The 21,669-nt window shown below is 38.7% G+C and overlaps 1 protein-coding gene across 1 annotated transcript in view; it reads right to left on the bottom strand.

Annotated features, from left to right (window-relative positions):
- Positions 1-3,964: 3,964 nt before the first annotated feature.
- Positions 3,965-21,669, bottom strand: part of zeb1b (zinc finger E-box binding homeobox 1b) — a 55,684-nt gene continuing 37,979 nt past the window's right edge. The window contains exons 2-8 of the mRNA XM_057358532.1: positions 20,445-20,612; positions 13,718-13,873; positions 12,156-12,358; positions 11,524-11,635; positions 9,452-11,118; positions 9,139-9,319; positions 3,965-7,716 (exon numbers count right to left, since the gene is read on the bottom strand). Of these exons, the coding sequence (XP_057214515.1) occupies positions 6,968-7,716; positions 9,139-9,319; positions 9,452-11,118; positions 11,524-11,635; positions 12,156-12,358; positions 13,718-13,873; positions 20,445-20,612 (3,236 nt within the window). The 3' untranslated portion in view covers positions 3,965-6,967. The remainder of the gene's footprint in view (positions 7,717-9,138; positions 9,320-9,451; positions 11,119-11,523; positions 11,636-12,155; positions 12,359-13,717; positions 13,874-20,444; positions 20,613-21,669) is intronic.

The raw sequence follows: 21,669 nt of genomic DNA, 5'->3' as shown, positions 1-21,669 counted from the left end.
TGTACTGAATAATTTCTGAAGACGTAGAAAGTCTGTATGGCGTAGGCCTACTGTTCATTTAAGAGGGGAAAAAAGTGAAACGCGTGTTTGATTTGAAAAGGATTTAAGTGGAAATATTGAAGACTGCAGCTTTTAAATCTAACGTGTGTCAGCTCAACCATAGCCTTAGTAAAATCCACCGAGGCATCTTGTGAGCAAGACCGACAGTAATTTAAAAGCAATGCCTCTCTTCACTGGTCTCTCGTGACTCGGTCCCTCTCCGCCCGTTAATTAGTTTGTCTCCAGATTCTGATTTTGGCTCGGTGTCCCTCGTGCGGTGGGTCTTTTACGGTGTGATTAATGCCGCTCGAGCCCTCAAAGTGATGTTAGACCCCGTCAGCAGCTTATTAGCATGTGTGCCTACTAGCAGAGCCTCCGCTACCCCAAGGCTTAATAATATGTGTTTCTACAACCAACAGTCTTATTAGTGCTACTAAGTGACGTCCACACTTATAAATAGTGCTGTGTGCTTTTTAATTAAGGCTTGTGAAATCATAGGCTTGATGCGTGTGTGATAAATGAAGGGTTGCTGGTGGCGGTGTTTTGACTGCTGCTCCTCTGAGTTTACCTCACGATCACACACAGTTTATGATTTATGATCGCGGGTACAGCAGCTTGCTTCTGAGTCATCAACTAGATTGTTGTCTGTGCATACGTGCAGCATTTGCGTCGGGAATACTCCATGCAGATTTACATTCCCATCAGGATTTTTATGGAGAACAGGAGGGATGCTCAATTGTTTTTAAATTCGCGGGATTCATAATTTACCAATGGCATTTTTCATTAACTTCCTTTAACTTGGGAGACCCAAACTTTAAAAAAAGGCATTCGACCATTTAGCCATTTTAAATGTCAGAATACATTATTATAATTTAATACACGTTTTGTTATATTTTATGTTTATGTTATACATAACATAAACATTATGTTAAATATGCTTGTTTTATTTGTTTTAAAAATGTCCCACTTCAACCCGTAAATAATTTCCGCAAATAATGTTATTAAATCCAGACCTTACTTCCATGTTTGTGGTGGGAAATATCCCAAATCCGAGGTGTCTTGAATGTAGATTATCCATTGATTTATTTATGTATTGGCTGGTTGATTCGTTCATCCTTTCATTCATAGTTCAAAACAAAACTAAATTAAATAAAAGCGTATTATGTTTGTTATATTTAATTTAACTAACATTTATATTTTTTATATTTTATTATAATAATATCGATTTTTTTTGTGATTTAGTTCATCAATAAACTACAAACCAATATCTTGTCCCTAACTATAGTGATCACTAACCCCTATGTCACCTTAAAGGGAGAGTTCACCCAAAAATGAAAATTCTGTCATCATTTTGTCATCATCCCTCATTGTCTCTCATTTTCTTCACGGATTTTTTACAGTATTGCAGTAGGCTAAATGGGGGGTGATATCTGTTTGGTTACTGACATTCTTCCAAATATCTTCATTTGCGTTCAGCAGAAATTGACACAGATTTGGAACAACCTAAAGGTGAATAAATGATGACAGAATTTTCATTTTTGGGTGAAGTATCCCTTTAAGTTTGGCTAAATTATCCGTTCTGGCTTTCTGTTTTTTATTTATTTAGTTACATTAGCAAATCTCACAGAAAATAGTTAAAAAACAAAACTAATGAACACTAAACAGCATTGTTTCTCTTTTTAAGAATATGCTCCACACAGGATCCACAAGTTTATGTCAAACATTTTCTTTAGTCAATGAAGTCATCCTGTTGTAATGTTGTAATGTGAACACTAGGGTGTAATGAAGATCATGTTTTTATCCTGTTTTTCCGCTTTGACACCATCCTAATGTCATCTTATTTCTCTTTATTGCACAGTATTATCTCCCAGAATCCACCTACACTCTTTTTCTCCTCCAGAGCAGAGCTGGCAAGCGTTACCAGTCTGAAATAAATCCGTTATGATGTTCTCTTATTTCCTCCCTCTCTCAAGCATGCTCGTGCAATTCAGTTATGTTAAGAGGAGCTCTGGTGATTCGTGCGGTTCAAGATATGCACCACTGTGCCCTATTTCTACCTCTCTCGCCCATCCCCTGCTCGTGTAATGAAGTTAGTGTGCATGCAGCAGAGTGAAGTGGGTTAGACCTGAGGTGATGAGGCAGAATGAGAGATCCAGGCCTCTGTTACTCAGACTTGAGGGGGGATGCTGGGGTCGCCACCCGGATGAATTCCCCCTGCTACTAAAGTGGAGATCTAATTGATTTTTGTACCCTGAGCCATCTGGCTTGGAGAAACAATCTCTCTCTCTGTCTCTTTTACAGAGTAAGACTCTGTAAAATGCTCTTGAATTTGTTTTTTGGCTAACGTTTATTTAAAGCCCTGACTACATGTTACATTTTTTTTTAGAGAATCTGAGTTAAATACGTCTTTGACATCATCACTAGATCAGCAGCTGTGACTCAAGGGATGCTGGGCACAAAGATTCTCATCTTTTAACATCAATGTGTTCGTTTCACTTGAGGACGCTCATCCATGACCCCATGTTTGGTCAGTTTTAGTAAAGTACAGATATAACAGTTTAGTGTTTTGTGTCTGATTTTATAGTAAAACATAGTATAAACACCCTTGGATAACAGGGTGAGGTTAATTTATTTGAGAGCAAAATGATTCATGATATTTGAAATTGAGGAGATTTTTCATATCCTATCTGAAAATTTAAATAAGCATAAAACGAAACAAATTTATTTGTTAGGTTGTTTGCTTAAAACAGGAAACATATTTGCTTTTATGAAAAACTGAATTGTAGAAATATTCTCGGAAAAGCAAGTGTTATTACCTTGTGCAATTTTGCTATAATGTGTTTGCTTAAGTAAAGTGTTTGGATTAGGAAAGAAGGGATATTGGAATATTTATTATATGAAAGGCACAATTTAAGATGGAATTTAAGATAGAAATCTATTCTTTATCATTTTGACTCAGCATGATTTTTATTTTAGTCAGCTTGTATTACAGTGATTATATTGTTTATGTCTTATCTTGCAGTCTCCAATGGAGGATTGTATTACAGGCAAGTTTGCAACATCATTTTACTGTAATAGATGCTTTTTGTTTAGATCCATCTATATTAATGTGCCTGTACATCTGTTTTTGTGTATGTTTGTTATAGCATGTGTTATTCACCAGCATTGTGTATTTACACATTAGTTCAGAATTGGTTTGGATAGGTGATGCCAGAGAAGGTCGGGTTACGTTTTGCTCTCATTTGTGCTAGTTAAATAAACAGAAATGATATTTCCACAAGTAAAATGTTACTTAACCTGTACTGTAATCATAACAGAATGAGAATCAGGTGGAGCCGCCCACAGGTGCAAATGATTAGAGTCTCATTAGAGAGAAAATTACATCAGAAATTTGTGGTCAGAGTCCGCCACAGCGTCAGAGGTGTGTAACTGCATCATGCTGGGATTAAAAGAACAGGTTGAGGACTTCAGATGGAATGCTGCTGTGTTATTTATTTGTATATATAAAATGTTATATATATTCGCATTTCTAACTAGAAACACTGTTGTTTATCATGCCAATGTTTAAAAGATCATTTACAGAGACCATTTCTGTTGTCTATCACCCAAGCCAAGCTATGCAACCAAACAGAAACAGTCACAATGAAAAGTAATTTTTTTGGTAAAAACAATTGTAGGTTATTGGTTAGCCTGATAATAATCTTGTCCTCACAGACACTTAGCAAACAGTAGCAACATTAGCTATTAAAGTTAGCGGATGTTTCAGGGGATATGTATAAAAAAAATCCACAAAAGATCACTGTACTGCCACACTTAAATCTTTAAAAAAATATATCAAGTAAGCAGACACAAAATATTTAATAATAAAAAATATTTATTGCAAATAATTTTGAATCAGTTAAATTTAGCTAATCTTTGCTGATTTGGCTAATTGTTTTGCTAGTTGGTAATTTGCACGTTTTACAGGGGGGAAATCATACATTTATGTAACAACAGCTTAGTTCTGCCAATGCAGATAATTTAGAAAATAATAAAACAATCAGAAAATAAACTCCCCCCTATTAAATTTTGTATTTTACAACAACCACCTTGTAAATTAAACTGTTACAGAGACACTGTATAACCTGTTTAGCAAACTTAAATGTGTTTCCAGTTAAAAAATGAATAGGTAACGCTTTGGGACTTAATGTACATTTATTTCAGAAAGCAAATCTCTTGGTATTAAACACAGCGTTAAACCCACATTCTTATACCCACACATAAAATTCAGCTTTTAGGTAAATGGACATGATATTCAAGTACAGGGAAATGTTTTGAGCACAGATGTAGGCTATTTGTGTTTGATTGTGCTATCCACTAAATTTCCCAGGGGATGTTCTGTTCTCAGTTTCTGCTCTTGCTTTTGGCTTGTACCTGTGCTCTTCATCAGCTTTAAGATACTGCTGGAAACACAGCTTTCATTTCACTGTATAAACACGCTTCCAACCTGTATTACAAATAATTGAGGATAAACAACAGTAGATGAGTACTGAGTTGAGTATTCCGTACTTGTTGAAACGCTTGCATGAAGCTTTATATTTGAAGTGCATTTAAATATAAAGCATCTAAACATCAAAGTGTAAAAACCATTTAGTTTTTGCTTTAGTTTGATGCACACAAACGGTCTATTTTCCATACAGCAGAGTAAGCATCACATTTTCTGACTTCAGTCAGATCATAGATTTATAATTTCCTGCTTTAATAATTCATGCAGCCGGTCCAAAAACCTGCAAAGCAACCCAATCCTAATGAATGAGGAAGACTGTTTTCATGAGGTGTACAAGACTTCTGTGTTCTAAAAATGTAAACATACTGTTTAGTCCACACACTTTTTAACAATATTCAACAAAACGATCCGTTACTCTTTCTTGTAAAAGAAGGATTGTAAACCAGAGATCTCCATGTTGAATTCTTAAAACTTTTTTATTGTGAGATGGGGAATCATTAAAAACAAAATAATCAAACAAAAGCTAGCACTAAAAAGGGTTAAAACAGGGACATATAAAAGACTTTGTTGCCTTGATGTAGACAAAGAGTTATAAATTGGCACAACCAAAAATAAAAAACAAACAAACAAACAAACATTTACGATGTTTTGGCTTTGTTAAAAGGGCAGCACAGTTCATGGTTAAGGACAATTTTTCGATACAACAGCAAAGACTCATGCGTGTATAGCATACAGTTAGATCTCAGAAGTTCAGTAGCTTCAAAGTATAGTGGGGTAAAAGACAGTAACATTAAAGTGAATGATGTGAAAAAGGTAACAGTTCGGATGTACTTTAGGGCATTTCCTTTTTTTTCAAACAATGCATTTTGAAAATCTGAAAATAATACTTTTTCTGTTTTAAAACACTGAAACGCTAGAGTTTCTTCTCCAGCTTTGAATTCAATTCTCTTCAAAATTATTCTTCATACTAAAATATATTATTGTATTAATACAAACTACAGTATTGTACACTACATAGTGTAATAAATAACCATAAAGAAAATACAAAAATAAGACACATAAATATAAAAAGGTCTCTAAAACTAAAAATGTAAAGTTATACTGGTGAGGGATGGGAGGGTAATACTGCCTTTACTGAAAACAAAACCTTATGCAACGTTCACAACAAAACAACTTCAATACAAACGAGACAGAAATTAATACTGACGGGTAAAAAGGCCGAACGAAATAAAAAACGAAAAACACTAAGTGAATTCTTCATTGATCAAATCTGCCTACGTTTGTTACCTGAAGAAAAAGTGTCGTGCAGCTAAAGATAACAAGATAAACAAGTGCACCAAACAGGGGAAAAGAAAATGTTTTTTTCTCCTTTTTTGTTCATTGATCGTCTCTCCTGAATTCTTGATGCAGTGTAGTCCTTTTACAAGATTGATTGATCGAAAAAGAGGCAGTCTTGTCCTTTAGTCAGGACTAGTGGTTAAGATGCAGGGTTCCAAACTTTTGCTACCGAAAAAACGAAGACAGCATGAGCCCAACGCGTGAGTGTGCTGCTTAGCAACAGCGTCACAGCAACGGCACAGCACTGTTCATTGGCACTTTCAACATGCATGTTTTTGCATAAAGGTAGATGGATGGGCGGAGAAAGGCGCTGATCACCTGATACACGATTACTAAGGTTTATCTCTGATCTCTTGGCTTTTAAAAATTCATTTGGACTTCTTGGCCAGCCCCGCCACCCCCACCGTAACCACATTAATCTTTTTACATTTAAGGCTCCACCTTGAAACGAAATGTTGTGTCAGCGAGCGCCAGCGTGGCAATGGGTATAGTCTGGGGTGCTAATACTGGAAGGTAGACATTAAACAACACAAGGCCCACATAGGTTTTCCATATGTAAACTGGGAATATGGTAGTGCACAGGATTATTTTCCTTCAAATGCAAGAAAATACTGAGTTTTGTTCATTGGCAATAAAAACGTATAGAAATCTCTCTCTCCCAGCTGTACAACTTTGAAGGGTAAACCGAGAGTGACAAAAATTAGTAATACTGATAAAGAAATTGACCCAAGGCGTTTTAGTAATAAAACATTATTAGCCAAAACATGTCTAGCTTTCAGTCCATATACGCGTCATTTTCTTTTTTTCTTTTTTTCTTTTTTCGTTAAACTGCATTTATACAAACCTTACTTAAACACTGAAAATCATCTTTATGTGGAAAAGTTACTATTTTGTATTTATCAGGCACACCTGGGGGTTTTATACACAGCAGTGGGCTTAAATGCAGCGTAGAGCTAACACGCTCTCTTCTTTTCTCTCGGTCTCTCTCGACTCTTCTTCTATCAGTAACACACAGTCAGAAACTTCTGCAGAGAGCAAAAATTTGTCTTTTTGTTCCTTCAAATGAGTAAATAAGGAATCATAAAAACACAGTTGTGGTTTCCTTCATTTCACCTCTCCATTCGTAGTGGGTGTTTTTCCTTCATTTTCACTGTTTTTCTCATCCGCCAGGTTCTCCTCAACACTTTCTGTCGTCTCCTTCACGTGTTCGAGAGTTCCCGTGTCCATGGCTTCCACAGGTTGTTCTTCATCTTCGTTCTCCTCCTCACATTCATCCTGCATCACCACGACCTTCAGCATCTGTCCATCTTTATCTCCTTCGGCCTCCTCGCTGTCCATTTCCTCCCTCTCACCTCCATCTGGCACCTCCTTCTCGCCATCGTCCCCAACCTCCTCTTGTTCCATTTCCTCCATCCTCTCTTCATCTGTTCCCTGGTCATCCTCATCTCCTTCCTCTCCAATCTTTACTACCTGAATCTCATCTTCGTCCACTATACTCCCCGAACCCATCTCATCCTCTTCCTCGCTCTCATCTTCTCTGGTACTGCTCCCTCGCTCGTCCGAGTCCAGGTGGGAGGGGGGCGAGGTTGCCGCGCTGCCCGTCCGGGGCTGCTCTTCGCCGGGGTTGTCCTCTTCCTCGACCCCCTGGCTCAGCCCTTGACCCTGAGCTTCTTTCTTACAGTAGGAGTAACGGTGGTTCATGTGTTGCGAGTAGGAGCCGGAGTGAGAGAAGCGTTTGCCGCATTTGTCACACTGGTAGGGCTTTTCTCCGGAGTGCAGGCGCAGGTGCTCGATCAGGTGATGCTTGTGTTTGAAGGCCTTGCTGCAGATCCCACATTCATGAGGCCTCTTACCTGCAGGAGATAAAGAAGTTTTGATCTATTAGGAATTATTTCAGAGTACTTCCTTATTTTCTGTTTTTATTATCCTTAGGATCCTGTGTTTATTAAATGAAATACACAACAATACAGATTTGACCGGAACAAAAATAGATTTTATGGGATAAGCATTTGACTTTATATACGTTCATTAACGAGATAGTTCACCCAAAAATGATCATTCTTTCATCATTTACTCATCCTCGTGCTATTTCAAACCTGTATGACTTTCTTTCTTCTGCAGAACACAAAAGAAGATATTTTGAAGAACGCTGGTAACCGAACAACATTGACCCCCATTGACTTCCATTGCATGGACACAAAACTACTGAGACATTTCTCACAATATCTTCTTTGCTGTTCCACAGATCAAAGAGTCATATAGAGGTTTTAAATAACATCAGGATGAATAAAAATCCCGAATGTTTTATCTTTGCGTGAACTATGCCTTTAATACACCTACCGCAGTGTCTTATCTATCCCACTTTTCAAACTTTCTGAACAATTCGGAAACTTACATAGCACCACTTCTCATGTTATTTACCCCTAGGAATTTCTTTTGTTCTAATATTGTTACATAAATAAATATTAGTTGTATTAATGTAAATATTTATTCAGTTTGAAATACGGACTACACTTCCATACATCCCATTCCTGCCTTGTTTAAGTGAAATTAAATATGGCATCTTCTCTAAACTCCATACACAAAACCCCCCGCTGTCACACAATCATGAAGTTTCCCAGTTACAAGAAACATTCCTGTCATTTCCAAACGCAGCGCTAGAAATCCCCCACACCCAGCCTTCACCCCTGGATCTTTCAAGCATTAAGAATTGCATTACATGTTGTTATGTATCCATGGACAATAAGACCAAACAATGAATGAAAACAAGCTGTGGCGCACAAGACAAGCCAGTTCCACAGAGGGCTGCAAGTTTATAAACTGCGGCTTCAGAGGAAAAAGCAAGCAAGAGAAAAGATTCAGGGCGCAGTGATGTCATTTGGATGAGCGCTGCTCGCTTGTAGCCAGGTATCTTAACGGTGAGAGGTGACCGTCTCTTGGCTTTCTCGTGTTTTAAGAGCAGAAAAGAGAGGTGGAGTGTAAATTACTAACAGAGGACTGATGCAACAGCTTGGGTTTGGTGTGAGAAGGTAATGTATTTGGCCAGCGGATGAGGGAAAATAAGTTACCGCACCCTCCAACACGTGTAATTTAACAGCGGTTGGAACTCAAAATTCTCTTCTGCTTGCCATGTAATAGGTAAAATTGCTGCAATACAATGTACTTGGTCATAATTTCCCCTTCAAATCATATTTCTGTTAATACCCGGCAGCTTACTGATGAGGGAGCGTTAAAAACTGGCGTAGCAACTGCCTATTTTCGAACTTTTAAAGTACCTGTGTGTTCGTATTTATGGCGGAGCAGTGAACTGCTCTTCTGGAAGATTTTGTCACACAGGTCGCAGGCGTAGAGACCACTTTCCGTCCTTTTCATCTTCTTCCTCGTAGGCCCTGAGTCTGAATCTGTTTGTTCTTCCAACGTTGACGTGACCTCTGACCCCATCTCCTGTTTTTCCTCCTACACACGCAAAGAGATAAAATACAGATCAATGTATTTCAATAACCGAGATTTGTTACATGTATGAAGGCCAGGAATCGATCTGCTATAAAAGCAAACACATTAAACTTTGAAGTTAACATGCGTCCTCACCTTGACGCCATTGACCTGCAGTATATTCTGTTGCAGTGTGTCGCCCCTTGCTGGGCTGGAGGATGTAGTGGTGTAACTGTAGGCTAGCTGAGGGATCAGGATGGTCTGTTTAGTGGTGGTAAGTGCACGTAGACATTGCCCATGTCCCTGGTCAGTGATAGCCACTAGCGTGGGCAGTTGAGTGGTCACGATGTTTATGGGATTGGCACTTGGTTGGCTGGCGTATATGATAGCATTGGTGCTTGCATTGCTGAGCGCTTCCTTCTTTGTGCAAGTCAAATTCAGCGGCTCCTCTTGAGCTGAGTAAACAGTGTTAGGGTGACCGCTAGCTACGGTAGCTGTAGCGGCGGATTTTGGTAGCGATAGGTCGAGGGGTCCCTCGCCTTCCTCATTAGTCCTGGCTGGGACAGGACCGTCGGCAGATAGGTTTAGTGGTGAAGGGGATGCAGGGGCACTCTCGACTCCATTTATCCCAGCTGCTATGCCCTCTGTTGAGCTACAGCATTCCATCTCCTCTGTCTCTTCTGTGTTCATTTGCTCATCTGGCTCTAGTCTGGGTGATACACAATTAGTCCCATCCAATTCCTCAGGACTGGTTTGCGTATCTTCAGCCAGCGGTGAAGAGGGGTCTACAGATATTTGTCCAAGCTGCATCTTCACAAACCACTTCTTCACCACCTCTGCTGGAAGATTGACGGATTCAGATATCTTAGCCAGCTCCTCCTTTGTAGGCTCATTATTTAAGGCAAAGTAAGCCTTAAGCAAGGAAAGAAGGTTCTTTAGCGGAGGCTGACCAGGACACAGTCCTTCCTCTAAGTCCTTTGCGTCAAGACTTTTCCCATTGACTCTATGTCCATCTTTACCACAGTGCTTATTGTTGTTGCGTGACCCGCTCTTCTCGTCCACAGGGATGGTGGTTTTGTCCCTATTTGTCTTAACTGTCAGGTCCTCTGGCAGCTTCTGACCCTTTCCCTCAGAGTTTGATCCCAATGTTTCTATCTTGGGACTCTGCAGGATTGCTTGGGCCTGTGAAGGGTCTATGCTGTAGTTGATGATGATCTTGGCATTGCCATCCTGATCAAGGATGGGAAGACTAATGGCTTGGATGACTTGCTGAGGTGTCTGAGCAATGCCCACTCCTCCCGATCCAACAATCCCTGTTTGCTGACCCTTGGCTTGAGTGCTTTCCAGCACTTGCCTGATGATGTTCCCATCCACCGCCATCTTCAGCACGTTCTGCAGGTCTCCCAGGTTGATGCTGATTGGGGAGACCATTGGCAGCACGACAGCCTGCACGGCACCCTGAAGGGGGGCTGTGGCCCCGCCCTGGAACATGCCATTCACCCCCCTTGTAGATGGAGCTATCACCACAGGCTTGTACTCGTAGTCTAGTGGCTCAGACTTGATCTGCGTCAAGGGAAGTTGCTCCTGAAGGGGTTTGCTGTTGTCCAGCTTGTCTCGGACTTGGGCACGTGCTGTAGGGGAGGAGGTGGGCAGAGACGGGGAAGAGCACTGTGGGGTTTTTGCCAGCCCAGCGGCGGGAGTGGGCCGCGGCCGTCCGTTCACTGAGATAAGACCAATGCACTTCTTACTGCTGATGTGAGAACTGTAGGAGCCAGAATGAGAGAAACGCTTCTTGCAGTTGGAGCATTCGTAAGGCTTTTCTCCTACATAACGAAAACAATTAAAAAAATTAGAAAGCAGACACTTTACACATAAGTTCTTCAACTCTGATTTAACTGTTGATGACAGTTGTTTGTTGCAGATATGTGGGGAAGAATGGTTGGGGAAACATCTTCAAGTAATTCAAAAAGACACTTCAAAGGTTACAGTCACCGTTTATGCTGCTAATAATAAAAATATGACAATTCCTTTCAAACAATAAAGCCCACCAAAACACTGCAATATTTAAAAGGCAAACTAAACTGTCTTAGCAAGTCTAGACCCTAAGCATTTGAAGTATTTAAAGATAGGTTTGCCCTACAAATTTGTACAAAGAAGTGCATGATTGCATACACATGCATGCTTGCAAACACACACACATGGCAACATACGAACTAGGCAGTTCTCACCGCTGTGGATGCGCAGGTGTTCTTTCAGGTGGTGTTTGTACTTGAAGGCTTTGCCACATTCAGTGCATTTAAACTTTCGATTCCCTCCTCCACCTGACTGAGTAACATGTCGCTAAAGAATGACAGAGAGAATGTCTGTGTTATACTCGAGTGGGTTAAACTGTGCTGCTGTTAATTTTTCTGTAAAATAATAACTTGACAAAAAGTGGTTAATTTTTAATTGCATTACATGAAAAATTATAAAATAAATAAGAATTTAAACTTAAATTGTTTTTAAATGTCAACATTAATTAATTTAATATAATATATACTTTAAAATGTAGTTTATAGCTCTTAGTAACACAAGGAACTGCCCTACAAGTTTTGTGTGAGTAATAAAACACTTCTTGTTAGCCATGTCTAGCCATCCAAGCATTTTCAGTTTAGTTTATAGTATAAAATCTTAATATTAAAAAATACAAATATAAAAAAATAGTTTTTCCCATTTGGTTACGAGAAACTGATTTGTATTTAGACAATATATTTAAGCAAACAAAATTTCAGTCCAATGATCTAAATTATACTAAGTAAATACAATTCATATAAACTTTTAATCATAAAATAATCTTTTAACAATTTACACAATAGTTTACCTGCTCTCGTCCAGCTTTGTGTGCGGTCATGTGTCTGTCCAGCTGTGTGCGGTAGGCGAAGGTGTAGCTGCACAGAGAGCAGCTGAAGTTGTCCTCGCTCTTCTCGTGTCTGTATTTAATGTGTTCCTTCAGCGAGGTGTAACGCTTGTAACCGCGAGAGCAATACGGACAGGTGAGGAGCTGAGAAAACGAGTCTGGCGTGCCTTAAAAAGAGACAGTGACAGAGATAAGAAAAAGATTATTATAAATATACACAGGAAGGAAGGAAGAGTTAGCGTATATGTATTTGCAATATAATCTTCTATAACTGACTTTTTTGCCTGTTTTACTTTATTCCTCAAAACATGATGAATTTTTAAAAACCTTGTATCTGAAGCATTATCCATTATATTTATTTATGTATATGGACAAAAAATAAGTGTGCTAACATATTTGTTTCATTTATTGGAAAACCGATAAAAATTTTTTTATTATGGATAACTTTGAATTAATAACGAAGAGGTCTGTTTTTAAATATACATATTACTTAAATATTTCAACATAGTTAAATGATAAAAAGTGAGATGTCAGCTACACAAAAAATACCATAATAACAAGAAGAATTACATGGATGAACAATGAATGTCATAATAAAAGAACAAAAATAATACAGTTAAGGCAAGGCAAGGCAATTTATTTATAAAGCACCATTAAAAACAACAGTTAGTTGACCAATGTGCTGTACAGCTTTTAAACACAGAGGAAAAACAAGAAAATAAATATAAAAAAGAAAAATATTTCATTTTACACCAATACTATACAGCATAGAGACATCTAACCACACAGCATATACATGATACAAATAAAATATCACCAAATTAAAACCTACAAAAAAGCCAGAGAAAAAAGATGAGTTTTCAAAAGAGGTTAAGGCTGAATAAGACCCCTGAGACAATATGACGGTAAATATTAACAGAATACTAATAAGTCACTAATGCTGATGAGACATCCCATCACAATAAAAGCACCCTGCTACATTAAACTCAAAGATCTTCATAGATTTTTTTACAACTGCACAATCTGCTTATCGTACATATTGTCATAATATTAATCATGACTTAAGAACACCTGCTACATAGATGTGCTTTCAGGTATTTTTTTGCATTAAAATGGGAAACAGAAGACACCTGAATGTGTTTCTGTCCAACTCTCACGCAGGTAACATATTACCTGTTAACAGGTAATCTATTAACCTTCTCCCTCCGGTCAGGTGAAATGCTCTCTCTCTCGATCAGACGGCAACAGGGACGTGAGAAAGTAGCTCAGGTATGGCACATTTGCTCAGGTGTTACAGGTGTAATAGAAATGGCAGTTTCAGAGTCACTAGTGGTCAAGGTAAAGTTGGCCCGGAGTGTCACATTTCGATGAAATGTCAATACAGTTGCAGGAAAATGCAGAAATCTCAAAACCCCTTTGATCAAAAGATGTTGACATAACGAAATTCATTGTAAATCCATGTTCTCTTTTTCCTACTGTATTCAAAAGTGGTATTTGCAATGTGTGAGGTACGCAATTGTGTGTACCATTTTCATCATGTCCGCTGGTCTCTGGCGTTCCCTGTTGTGGTTCGTCGTCTGGCGGCTCTGGGAAGATAACGGCCGTGTCTCCTTGCTGAAGCATCTCCTCAACCAAAGCATCTCTGCTCCTGTCATCCTCGTCTGACATGCTCTCCTCTTTCACTGCAACACATGCAAATAACAACACGCTTACAACGATGATCGCTAGACGTGTTTTAAAAACACCACTATAAAGATAAAAAGGTAGTTTTAAAAAACAGTCTGAAAACACTTAATAATGACTCACTACTCAACAGGAGGTGAGGCTGCGAGCAACTGTAACAGTTTTCTTACATAACTCACAGACTACTTCAAAAACATCTCTAATCACTTTATATAAAAAACATTTATATGTGCCGTCATTAGACTTAAAATGAAAAGGCTAGATCATAATATTGAATTAATACTAGTCAGGCTGTTACAATTGTGCCTTTGATTGGGGGCGGCTGTAAAACACTTGAAAAATAAATATGAATTCATTACATCTGAATCCAAACAAGTAATAATATTATTGCTTTACAATTACATAAAATGACATCGCTGTGGAGTTTTTACCTACACAAGGTGCTAATTCATTTTTAATTGTAGCTTTTAGGATTAATGTGTCTTTAAAACAAACATCTAAGTGGGAACTACATTATGTACTGTTCCCAGATTATTTAACTCATTTTTATAAAAATACACAGATAATAATTCACAGCTAAATAATAACGCAAAGGCGCATATCTCAAAAGAAACCGTGTGAGCGTGTGCAGAATACACAATATTTATTTGTGTTTGAAGAAATCGTCTCCCCTACATTAACTAAATGCTCACTGGCGTTTGAGCGAGCATAAGCTCCGGATACGCAGCTTTGTGTACATACACACACAAAAACACATATTAGTCCTCAATAGCGCATTTACCTATTAAACGCAAATGAAAAAGAAATGACTCTGGTGAAGCTAATTCAATTTCATCTTAATGCACAATCTGAGCGCAACCTCCCCATTAAACGAGCTTCTTTAATTTGAGCAATGCACTCTTATTGTTGTGCGCTCGCAAACGAAAGATTGGCTAAAATGAACGCACGGAGGCTTTGGGAAAAACCGAGCCCTCAGGCGGCGTGCTGTTCTGTGCCTTAGCTACGCGCTCTCTCATGCGTATGCTGAAAATGAGTCCGCAATGTCAGCAATTACAACTAATGGCATTCGTGAGCGAGTCAAAACAACGTTCGGAAACACCTGAGGACATTTGCGCATTTGTGTGTCGGAACGTTTTAAAAGATGCTGCAATAGCCTATGTGAGGGCGAAAAACAAAACCAAGACAGTTTTGTTTATGTTAGTAGTCTTTCGCTTGTTGTTTTTTTCGCTGTAGTCCAGTCAGCCGGGATGTCTCCGTAAGGGACGCTGATTCGGAGTGACACTGTTTATTTGGGTGACGAGTAGGATTTTCTCACGGCAGCATAGAGCCTTTAGTTCTATACAGAGCAGCACAGATATCGCATCATTTAAGAAGACACTAGAATAGAAGAGTAATAGAGGATTATGCTAATTTTATAGGAACATTTGCATAATCATTTTAACAACATTCTCAGCACTTGCAGAGAAATAACCAGGAAAATGGTGAAACTGATAAGTACCACTGAAATAAAGTGCATCGTCTTTTTTCAAAGCTAATTATTAAGGATTTTTTATTTCTAAACCAAACTAACCCGGTCTCATCAATTGCGTATAAATAACACGCTGTTGCATTATCGTGAAATACGTACGCCAAAGTTTGATTTTGCGTGCATGCCAATGTTTGCGTGCACCTCGCTGGAGAGCAGCCATTTTGAAACGTACATGAAGAGGAAACACTGAAATAATTAAAATAATACTGTTAGGTTTAGGGTTAGGGGACAAGTTAATAAGACAAATTGTTTAGTTAACAAGTTAGTTTAGTTAGTTAGTTAATATGCACGCGCGCTAAATTGGCGTATCATATGCACGCAAAAATAGGCGTATTTATGCACGCAAAATCGAACTTTGGCGTACGTATTTCACGATAATGCAACCCGCGTGTTATTTATACGCAATTCATGAGACTGGGCTCACCAAACTTAGGTGACTTTACTTTGCTGACATATTTACACAAAACATCAAAGAAAACCAAATGCAAAGGTTTTCAAGGTTAGAAAAAACATGTCCACTACAGTCAAACGTTTTAGAAGACTTAAGTGAAATGTTTCTCATTGTATTAAAAAGGTTTCGCGCTTAAATGTCTGAATTTAGTTTGGTTGACAAAAATATATAATTGAGCAAAAATATTATAAACGTGAATCTTTTGACCGGTATATGAATGTACAAAGAGCGAGTGACAGTTCTTGTCCAGTTCCCTCACATAGGCCCTGGCTCATCGGTTCATATCTCAAATCCTGTCTGATAAATTCAACGGCAAAGTTTTCAATAAATCCCTCACAAAACTGCTCTAGAGGTTTAAATTGTGCTGAAAGCAGGGTGTAAGATGTCCCGCTAGATTACCAGAGGTCCAGGCTTTGACCTGTACAATTCAGCCACACAGGAGACTTGTTGTCATGACATCACAACAGAACTTCACCCGTGACCATCTTGCTTTCCAAGTGGGCCAGAGACGTGAACAAGACACGTCGATTGAGGAACAATACACTGTCTCTGCACTGATCTTTCACACTATGCCCTCCTCAGCTCTACTTCCAAGAAATTCTTGCAATCTAGACTCAACGCTTTATTGCGCCACATTATTAAGGTCCTGTGACATGTTGTTTTGATTGATAATATCCCCTCAGGTCTTACAATAAACTGTTGATAGAGACAGACCGTGATTATCTTGTTATCTTTACAACACGCTAAAAGCTACTTTGAAGAGAAAGGAATTAGATAGGAGTGGTTAGTATACAAAGCTTGATTCAGTACATCATGTATACATGCACATATGACAGATTATATATGAACTCTCGACCTTCCCTTGACAGGGCAGATTAAGTATGCAAGTGTAATGCGATGCCTTAGTTTGGTTTGAGATGACTGCAGTTACTCTATATGCTCAAAATATAGATGCAAAATATCAGTCAACAATGACAGTCTTCATTTACTCACCCTCAAGTTGTTCCAAATCTGTATAAATTTCTTTGTTCTAATGAACACAGAGAAAGATATTCGGAAGAATGTTCCAGTTCTTGGCCAAATTCCTTTATACATTTCTTTGTTCTGCAGAAAACAAAAGAAGATATTTTGAAGAATGTAGGAAATCAAACAGTTCTGGGGCACTTTTGACTACAATTGTAATTTGTCCTACTATGGTAGTCAATGGTGGCCATGAACTGTTTGGTTACAAGCATTCCTCCAAATATCTTTCTCTGTGTTTTTCAGAACAAAGAAATCTATACAAATTTGGAACAAATTGAGGGTGAGTAAATGATGACAAAAATTTTCCTTTTGGGTGAACTGTTCCTTTAAAGAGAAAAAGGTCTGGCTAACTACGACAACAGTACAGTGTGTTCTCACCGCAAATTAAAGTGGCCCAAATTTGATTTTCTGCTCAAACAAGACTTTTTTGTAAGGTTGTTTACACAATCTTTCAAATGTGGCTCATATCACATCAAACATGCTCTCAAACAAACCATTAAGGCATAAAACGTCTATCAAACACGCATAGCGTGTCCATCAAAAATAAACAAATACATATAGGTAACAAATCTGATGCTCATTTGTTAATTCATTTGTTATTAATAAATAATTATGAAAAATATAAGGGAATTCTATGAAATTGAGTCAAAAATAGCCTATTGTTTTTATTTGTAATTTATAGACACATAACCACTGTATCCTCATTTTTGGCTCCTGACTCATACTTCCTAAATCTCACATTAGCTCGCCAACCTGCACTACATTTCCCAGAATTCAACAGCTTCACTTCTCCTGATTAAAGTTCTGGTGGGATTTCCATTATGAGTCAGGCACTTACACCACGTTCCCCCTTGACCAATTACTTCATCACCACATGCTCATGCACTTGAAAACCTAAGATTCAAATATAGCATGTAATCCAGTCCAACAGTAAAAATGAGGTAAGCCTTCCACCATGTTCCTTGTTCCATTATGCTAGGTGCCTATGTTCTCCGCATTACGTAAATAGCTGCCTCTAATGCCTGTTCAAGAAACGTTTGGTTAAATTACAGGGGAATAGAACGCCGTATCGAATTGGATACACGGCGTCACCGTCCTTGCCTCTGTAATCATGTATTAGTTTATGGTTTTTACCCTATTTTAAAGACTGAGATCGAAGCGTTTTCTTCTTAGAGACTATGAGAACTGACAGTGTGTGCGAAGGCAGTCGATCGCGAGGAACGAAATGCAGAAAAATAGCAGGCGAGCGAGAGAGCGGATGGAAAGTAAAAGCGGAGGTTAAGGTACAAGAAATATAGACAGCGAGACCACAGAAAGTCAGCCACAAAGTGTCAGCTACTCCAAAACAGAGATGCCTAACAAGATAAAAAGAGAGAAAAAAGTAAAAGAGAATATTATGAAGGGTGTGAGGCTGAACTGATTGTGCTGAACCGCTACACCTAGTGACTGCTTTACAACTCTGAGCGCAACGAATGATGGGTTGCTTTGGCTGAGAAGTGTATATAACTCAAACGTGACATTGGAGAATGGAGAACAATGTGCATTACATCTCGACAGACCAATTTCTCTATGTGACATGCCTCCTAATGGCTCGTATATCTGGTTAAGACCTGAGCCTTTGGCAATGGACACCGAGAAAGCGACTAAGAGAAAGAAGATCGCTGGAAGGAGAGAGAGAAAATCGTCAGAAACATAGAAGGCGCAACAGGTGCTTGGATCGTATGCTGCTAAAAGAGAGACGACACAAAGAATTCTGGGAAAACATCAGAGACGTACTACAATAATTCATTCAAACCTTTACAACAAAGAAACAACGGGCGGACAAATAAAGATCACAAAGACATGAAGGTGGTATGGGAGAAAGAAAGAAAGAACGAGAGAAGGGCTCTACAGAGAGAGCGAGAGAGAGTGTTTGTCCCTCTCTCTCTTAACTCGGGATGCTGTGAAGTGTTTAATGTTTGGAGATGTCTGCCAAAAACAATGACTTTCTTCTTCTGAACTTTAATTCTGCAAAGAACTGACAGAGCATCGGTGAGAGAGGTCTGAATGAACGCTGGCAGAAATTAAAATGAAAGAGGTGTAAGAATTTCAGGAGCGAACTTGGAAATACAGCACAGAAAATCTTCGAAATAAAAAAACTGGGGCTGCTGTGCAAGCAGTTGGAGTGGTTATAGCGGTGCTATTTTACCTGCCATGATGTCTGCGTCCCGCAACACTAACTAGGGCTGCTCGATTATGACAAAAATCATGATCACGATTATGTTGGCCAATATTGAGATCCCGATTATTTAACACGATTACTCGTTAACTTTTAAAACAACATAGAAAAATGAAAACTTGGCTTTTAAACTGTGAATTCAACTGCAAAATAAATGTAAAGAAATAGCACAGCTGAAACACTGTAAAGGAAAAGGGTGCACTGTGGATTTATACCACAAGAAAAGAGAGGATCCTTGCTAAATGGAATGCAGCACAATAATCGTTTTACCTCGATTATTTTGTTTTTGTAATTGTTGAAGCCAAAATTGACGATTATGATTAATTTTCGATTAATTGCACAGCCCTAACACTAACTTTAATGCACAATAGCGTTTTGGCAGCTAACACACAACAGACGCTGCGATCGCCTATTCCTCCATAAACAAGCCCCATACTGCGGGCAATACAAATTAGCTGGGAACACAGCAGAAACGCTATCATTGCAAACAAAAGACCTCTGTTGTATCCTTGTCACTCTCTATCAAAGCATTTATAACACAGATAGATACAAAAATGTACAATCACAAATAAATTCAGGTTTGCTTTTCTTTACAGAAACAGTTCACCCAAAAATGAACATTCAGTCTTCATTTACTCAACCTCGAGTTGTTCCAAATCTGTATAAATGGCTTTGTTCTGATGAACACAGAGGAAGATATTTGAAAGAATGCTTGAAACAGTTCTTGGCCGCCATTGCATACCATAGTAGGAAAATTTACAATGCCAGTCAAAAGTGCCCCAGCACTGTTTGCTTTCCTACATTCTTTCAAATATCTTCTTTTGTGTTCAACAGAACAAAGACATTTTTAAAGACAAGTTTCTTACTATGGAGAAATTTGGAACAACTTGAGGGTGAGTAATTATAACAGATTGTTCATTTTTGGGTGAACTGCTCTTTTAAGGGAATACCTCTGCTGGTAGGACAGCGAAAGTGTGATGGTTTCAATTTTAGTGTCTCAATCAATCTTACAAAGAGACATTTTCCATTAATAAACCATGAACCCTGGAATTGTGATAAAGACCAATTCAGTATGCAAATCAGACACTACAATTATACATAATCACAGGCAATTGGCATGCCGAACACATTCAAAAGATCAATCAAAGCCAAAGGTGAAGTGTGTGAAGTGCTGTGTTAAAATACTTCCTTCTCCCTGCTAAATAGAAAACATTTACAGATCGTATGATAAACTCAAACAGTCCATCATAGCAATATTGTGGGAGTTTGGATTATGTTTGCCTTGCAATATCCAATTCGTATTCGCAACATTTCAATGTTACAATGACATCACAATAGGGCGGGGCTTACCATCATCCCATCTGCCGTCCTGGTCGGCCGTCCCATTATGGTCGTCGTCTGGGGCCACGCTGTCACAGTCAGCCCCGTCCAATAGACTGCCTTCGTCCTCTACAATGTGAAGCTTGTCCTCATCGTCCGAGTCCGACTGGCCCTCCAGCACATGACTGTAGTTACTCACTGCATACAGACATAAACAACACAAGATTTAGAGAGAATGCTAGGATACTGAGTCTAGCAAGAGGAGTGGTAGAAACCGGATTTGTGAAAATATATTGGCATACATAGCAGTAGAAGATTAGAGCAAAAATGAGCAATTTAGGATATGCTCAGATCAAAACTGAAACCGACAGTTGATATGCGAGAGATGACTGAAGAGAGATAACAGAGAGATACTTATATACTTTTATTTTGATCTTAATCTGTATTTGTGCGGAATGTTTATATTTAATTTTCCTGTGCTTTGGCAATGTATAATTTGTTTTATCATGCCAATAAAGCTTCTTTGAATCTTGATAGAGAAATGAAGGGTACGTCAGGGAACAATTCAATTAAATCCCAAATAACACAGGAGCCGTTGCTGTGTCCTTTAAGTGAGCAAATGAAACAAGACAAAGAATCACTGAGGCTTGAATCAATAAATCACAACAACTGTGCTAAAACCATTCATGGCCAAATGGTCCAGCGTGGGCAGCGTTAGACTGTAAGTGCATCTGGGAATTAACAATCAAAGTACTGAAACAGTGAGGTCATTTACAGTACAGTACAGTACAGTAATGGATATATTGTACTTCTATTCAGGCACTTTTTTTAAAGCTGAGAGACAATTCCAAAAATAATGATAGTGTTGAAACAGATTTCATGAACACCCATCTGCCACAGGTCAAAAATGGTCAGTGTTGATGCATCAGGATAATAGGGACACTCGTGTATCTCAACACACACACCGTGTATCTAACAAATAAAAAAATGACACACTACACCTTAAACACCTATTTACTTTTTTGTCAACGAGGAGTGACTGGGTGACCTCCTTTTCTGCAGCATAGAGAAAGAGAGAGATAAAGCTAAAACATCATTGATTTTCTGTAACTGGCCAGACGGCCTTAATTAGTAATGTGTGTGTGTGTGTGTGTGAGAGAAAGAGAGAGAGAGAGAGAGAGAGAGAGAGAGAGAGAGAGAGAGAGAGAGAGATGAAAAGAAGAAAACGATAGGAGAAGAGAGAGAGAGATGATGG

This window comes from Triplophysa rosa, linkage group LG18, assembly GCF_024868665.1.
Source record: "Triplophysa rosa linkage group LG18, Trosa_1v2, whole genome shotgun sequence".
NCBI classification, from domain to species: Eukaryota; Metazoa; Chordata; class Actinopteri; order Cypriniformes; family Nemacheilidae; genus Triplophysa; species Triplophysa rosa.
Note: the sequence above shows the minus strand (reverse complement) of the source record. Positions and strands in the feature narration are given on the sequence as shown.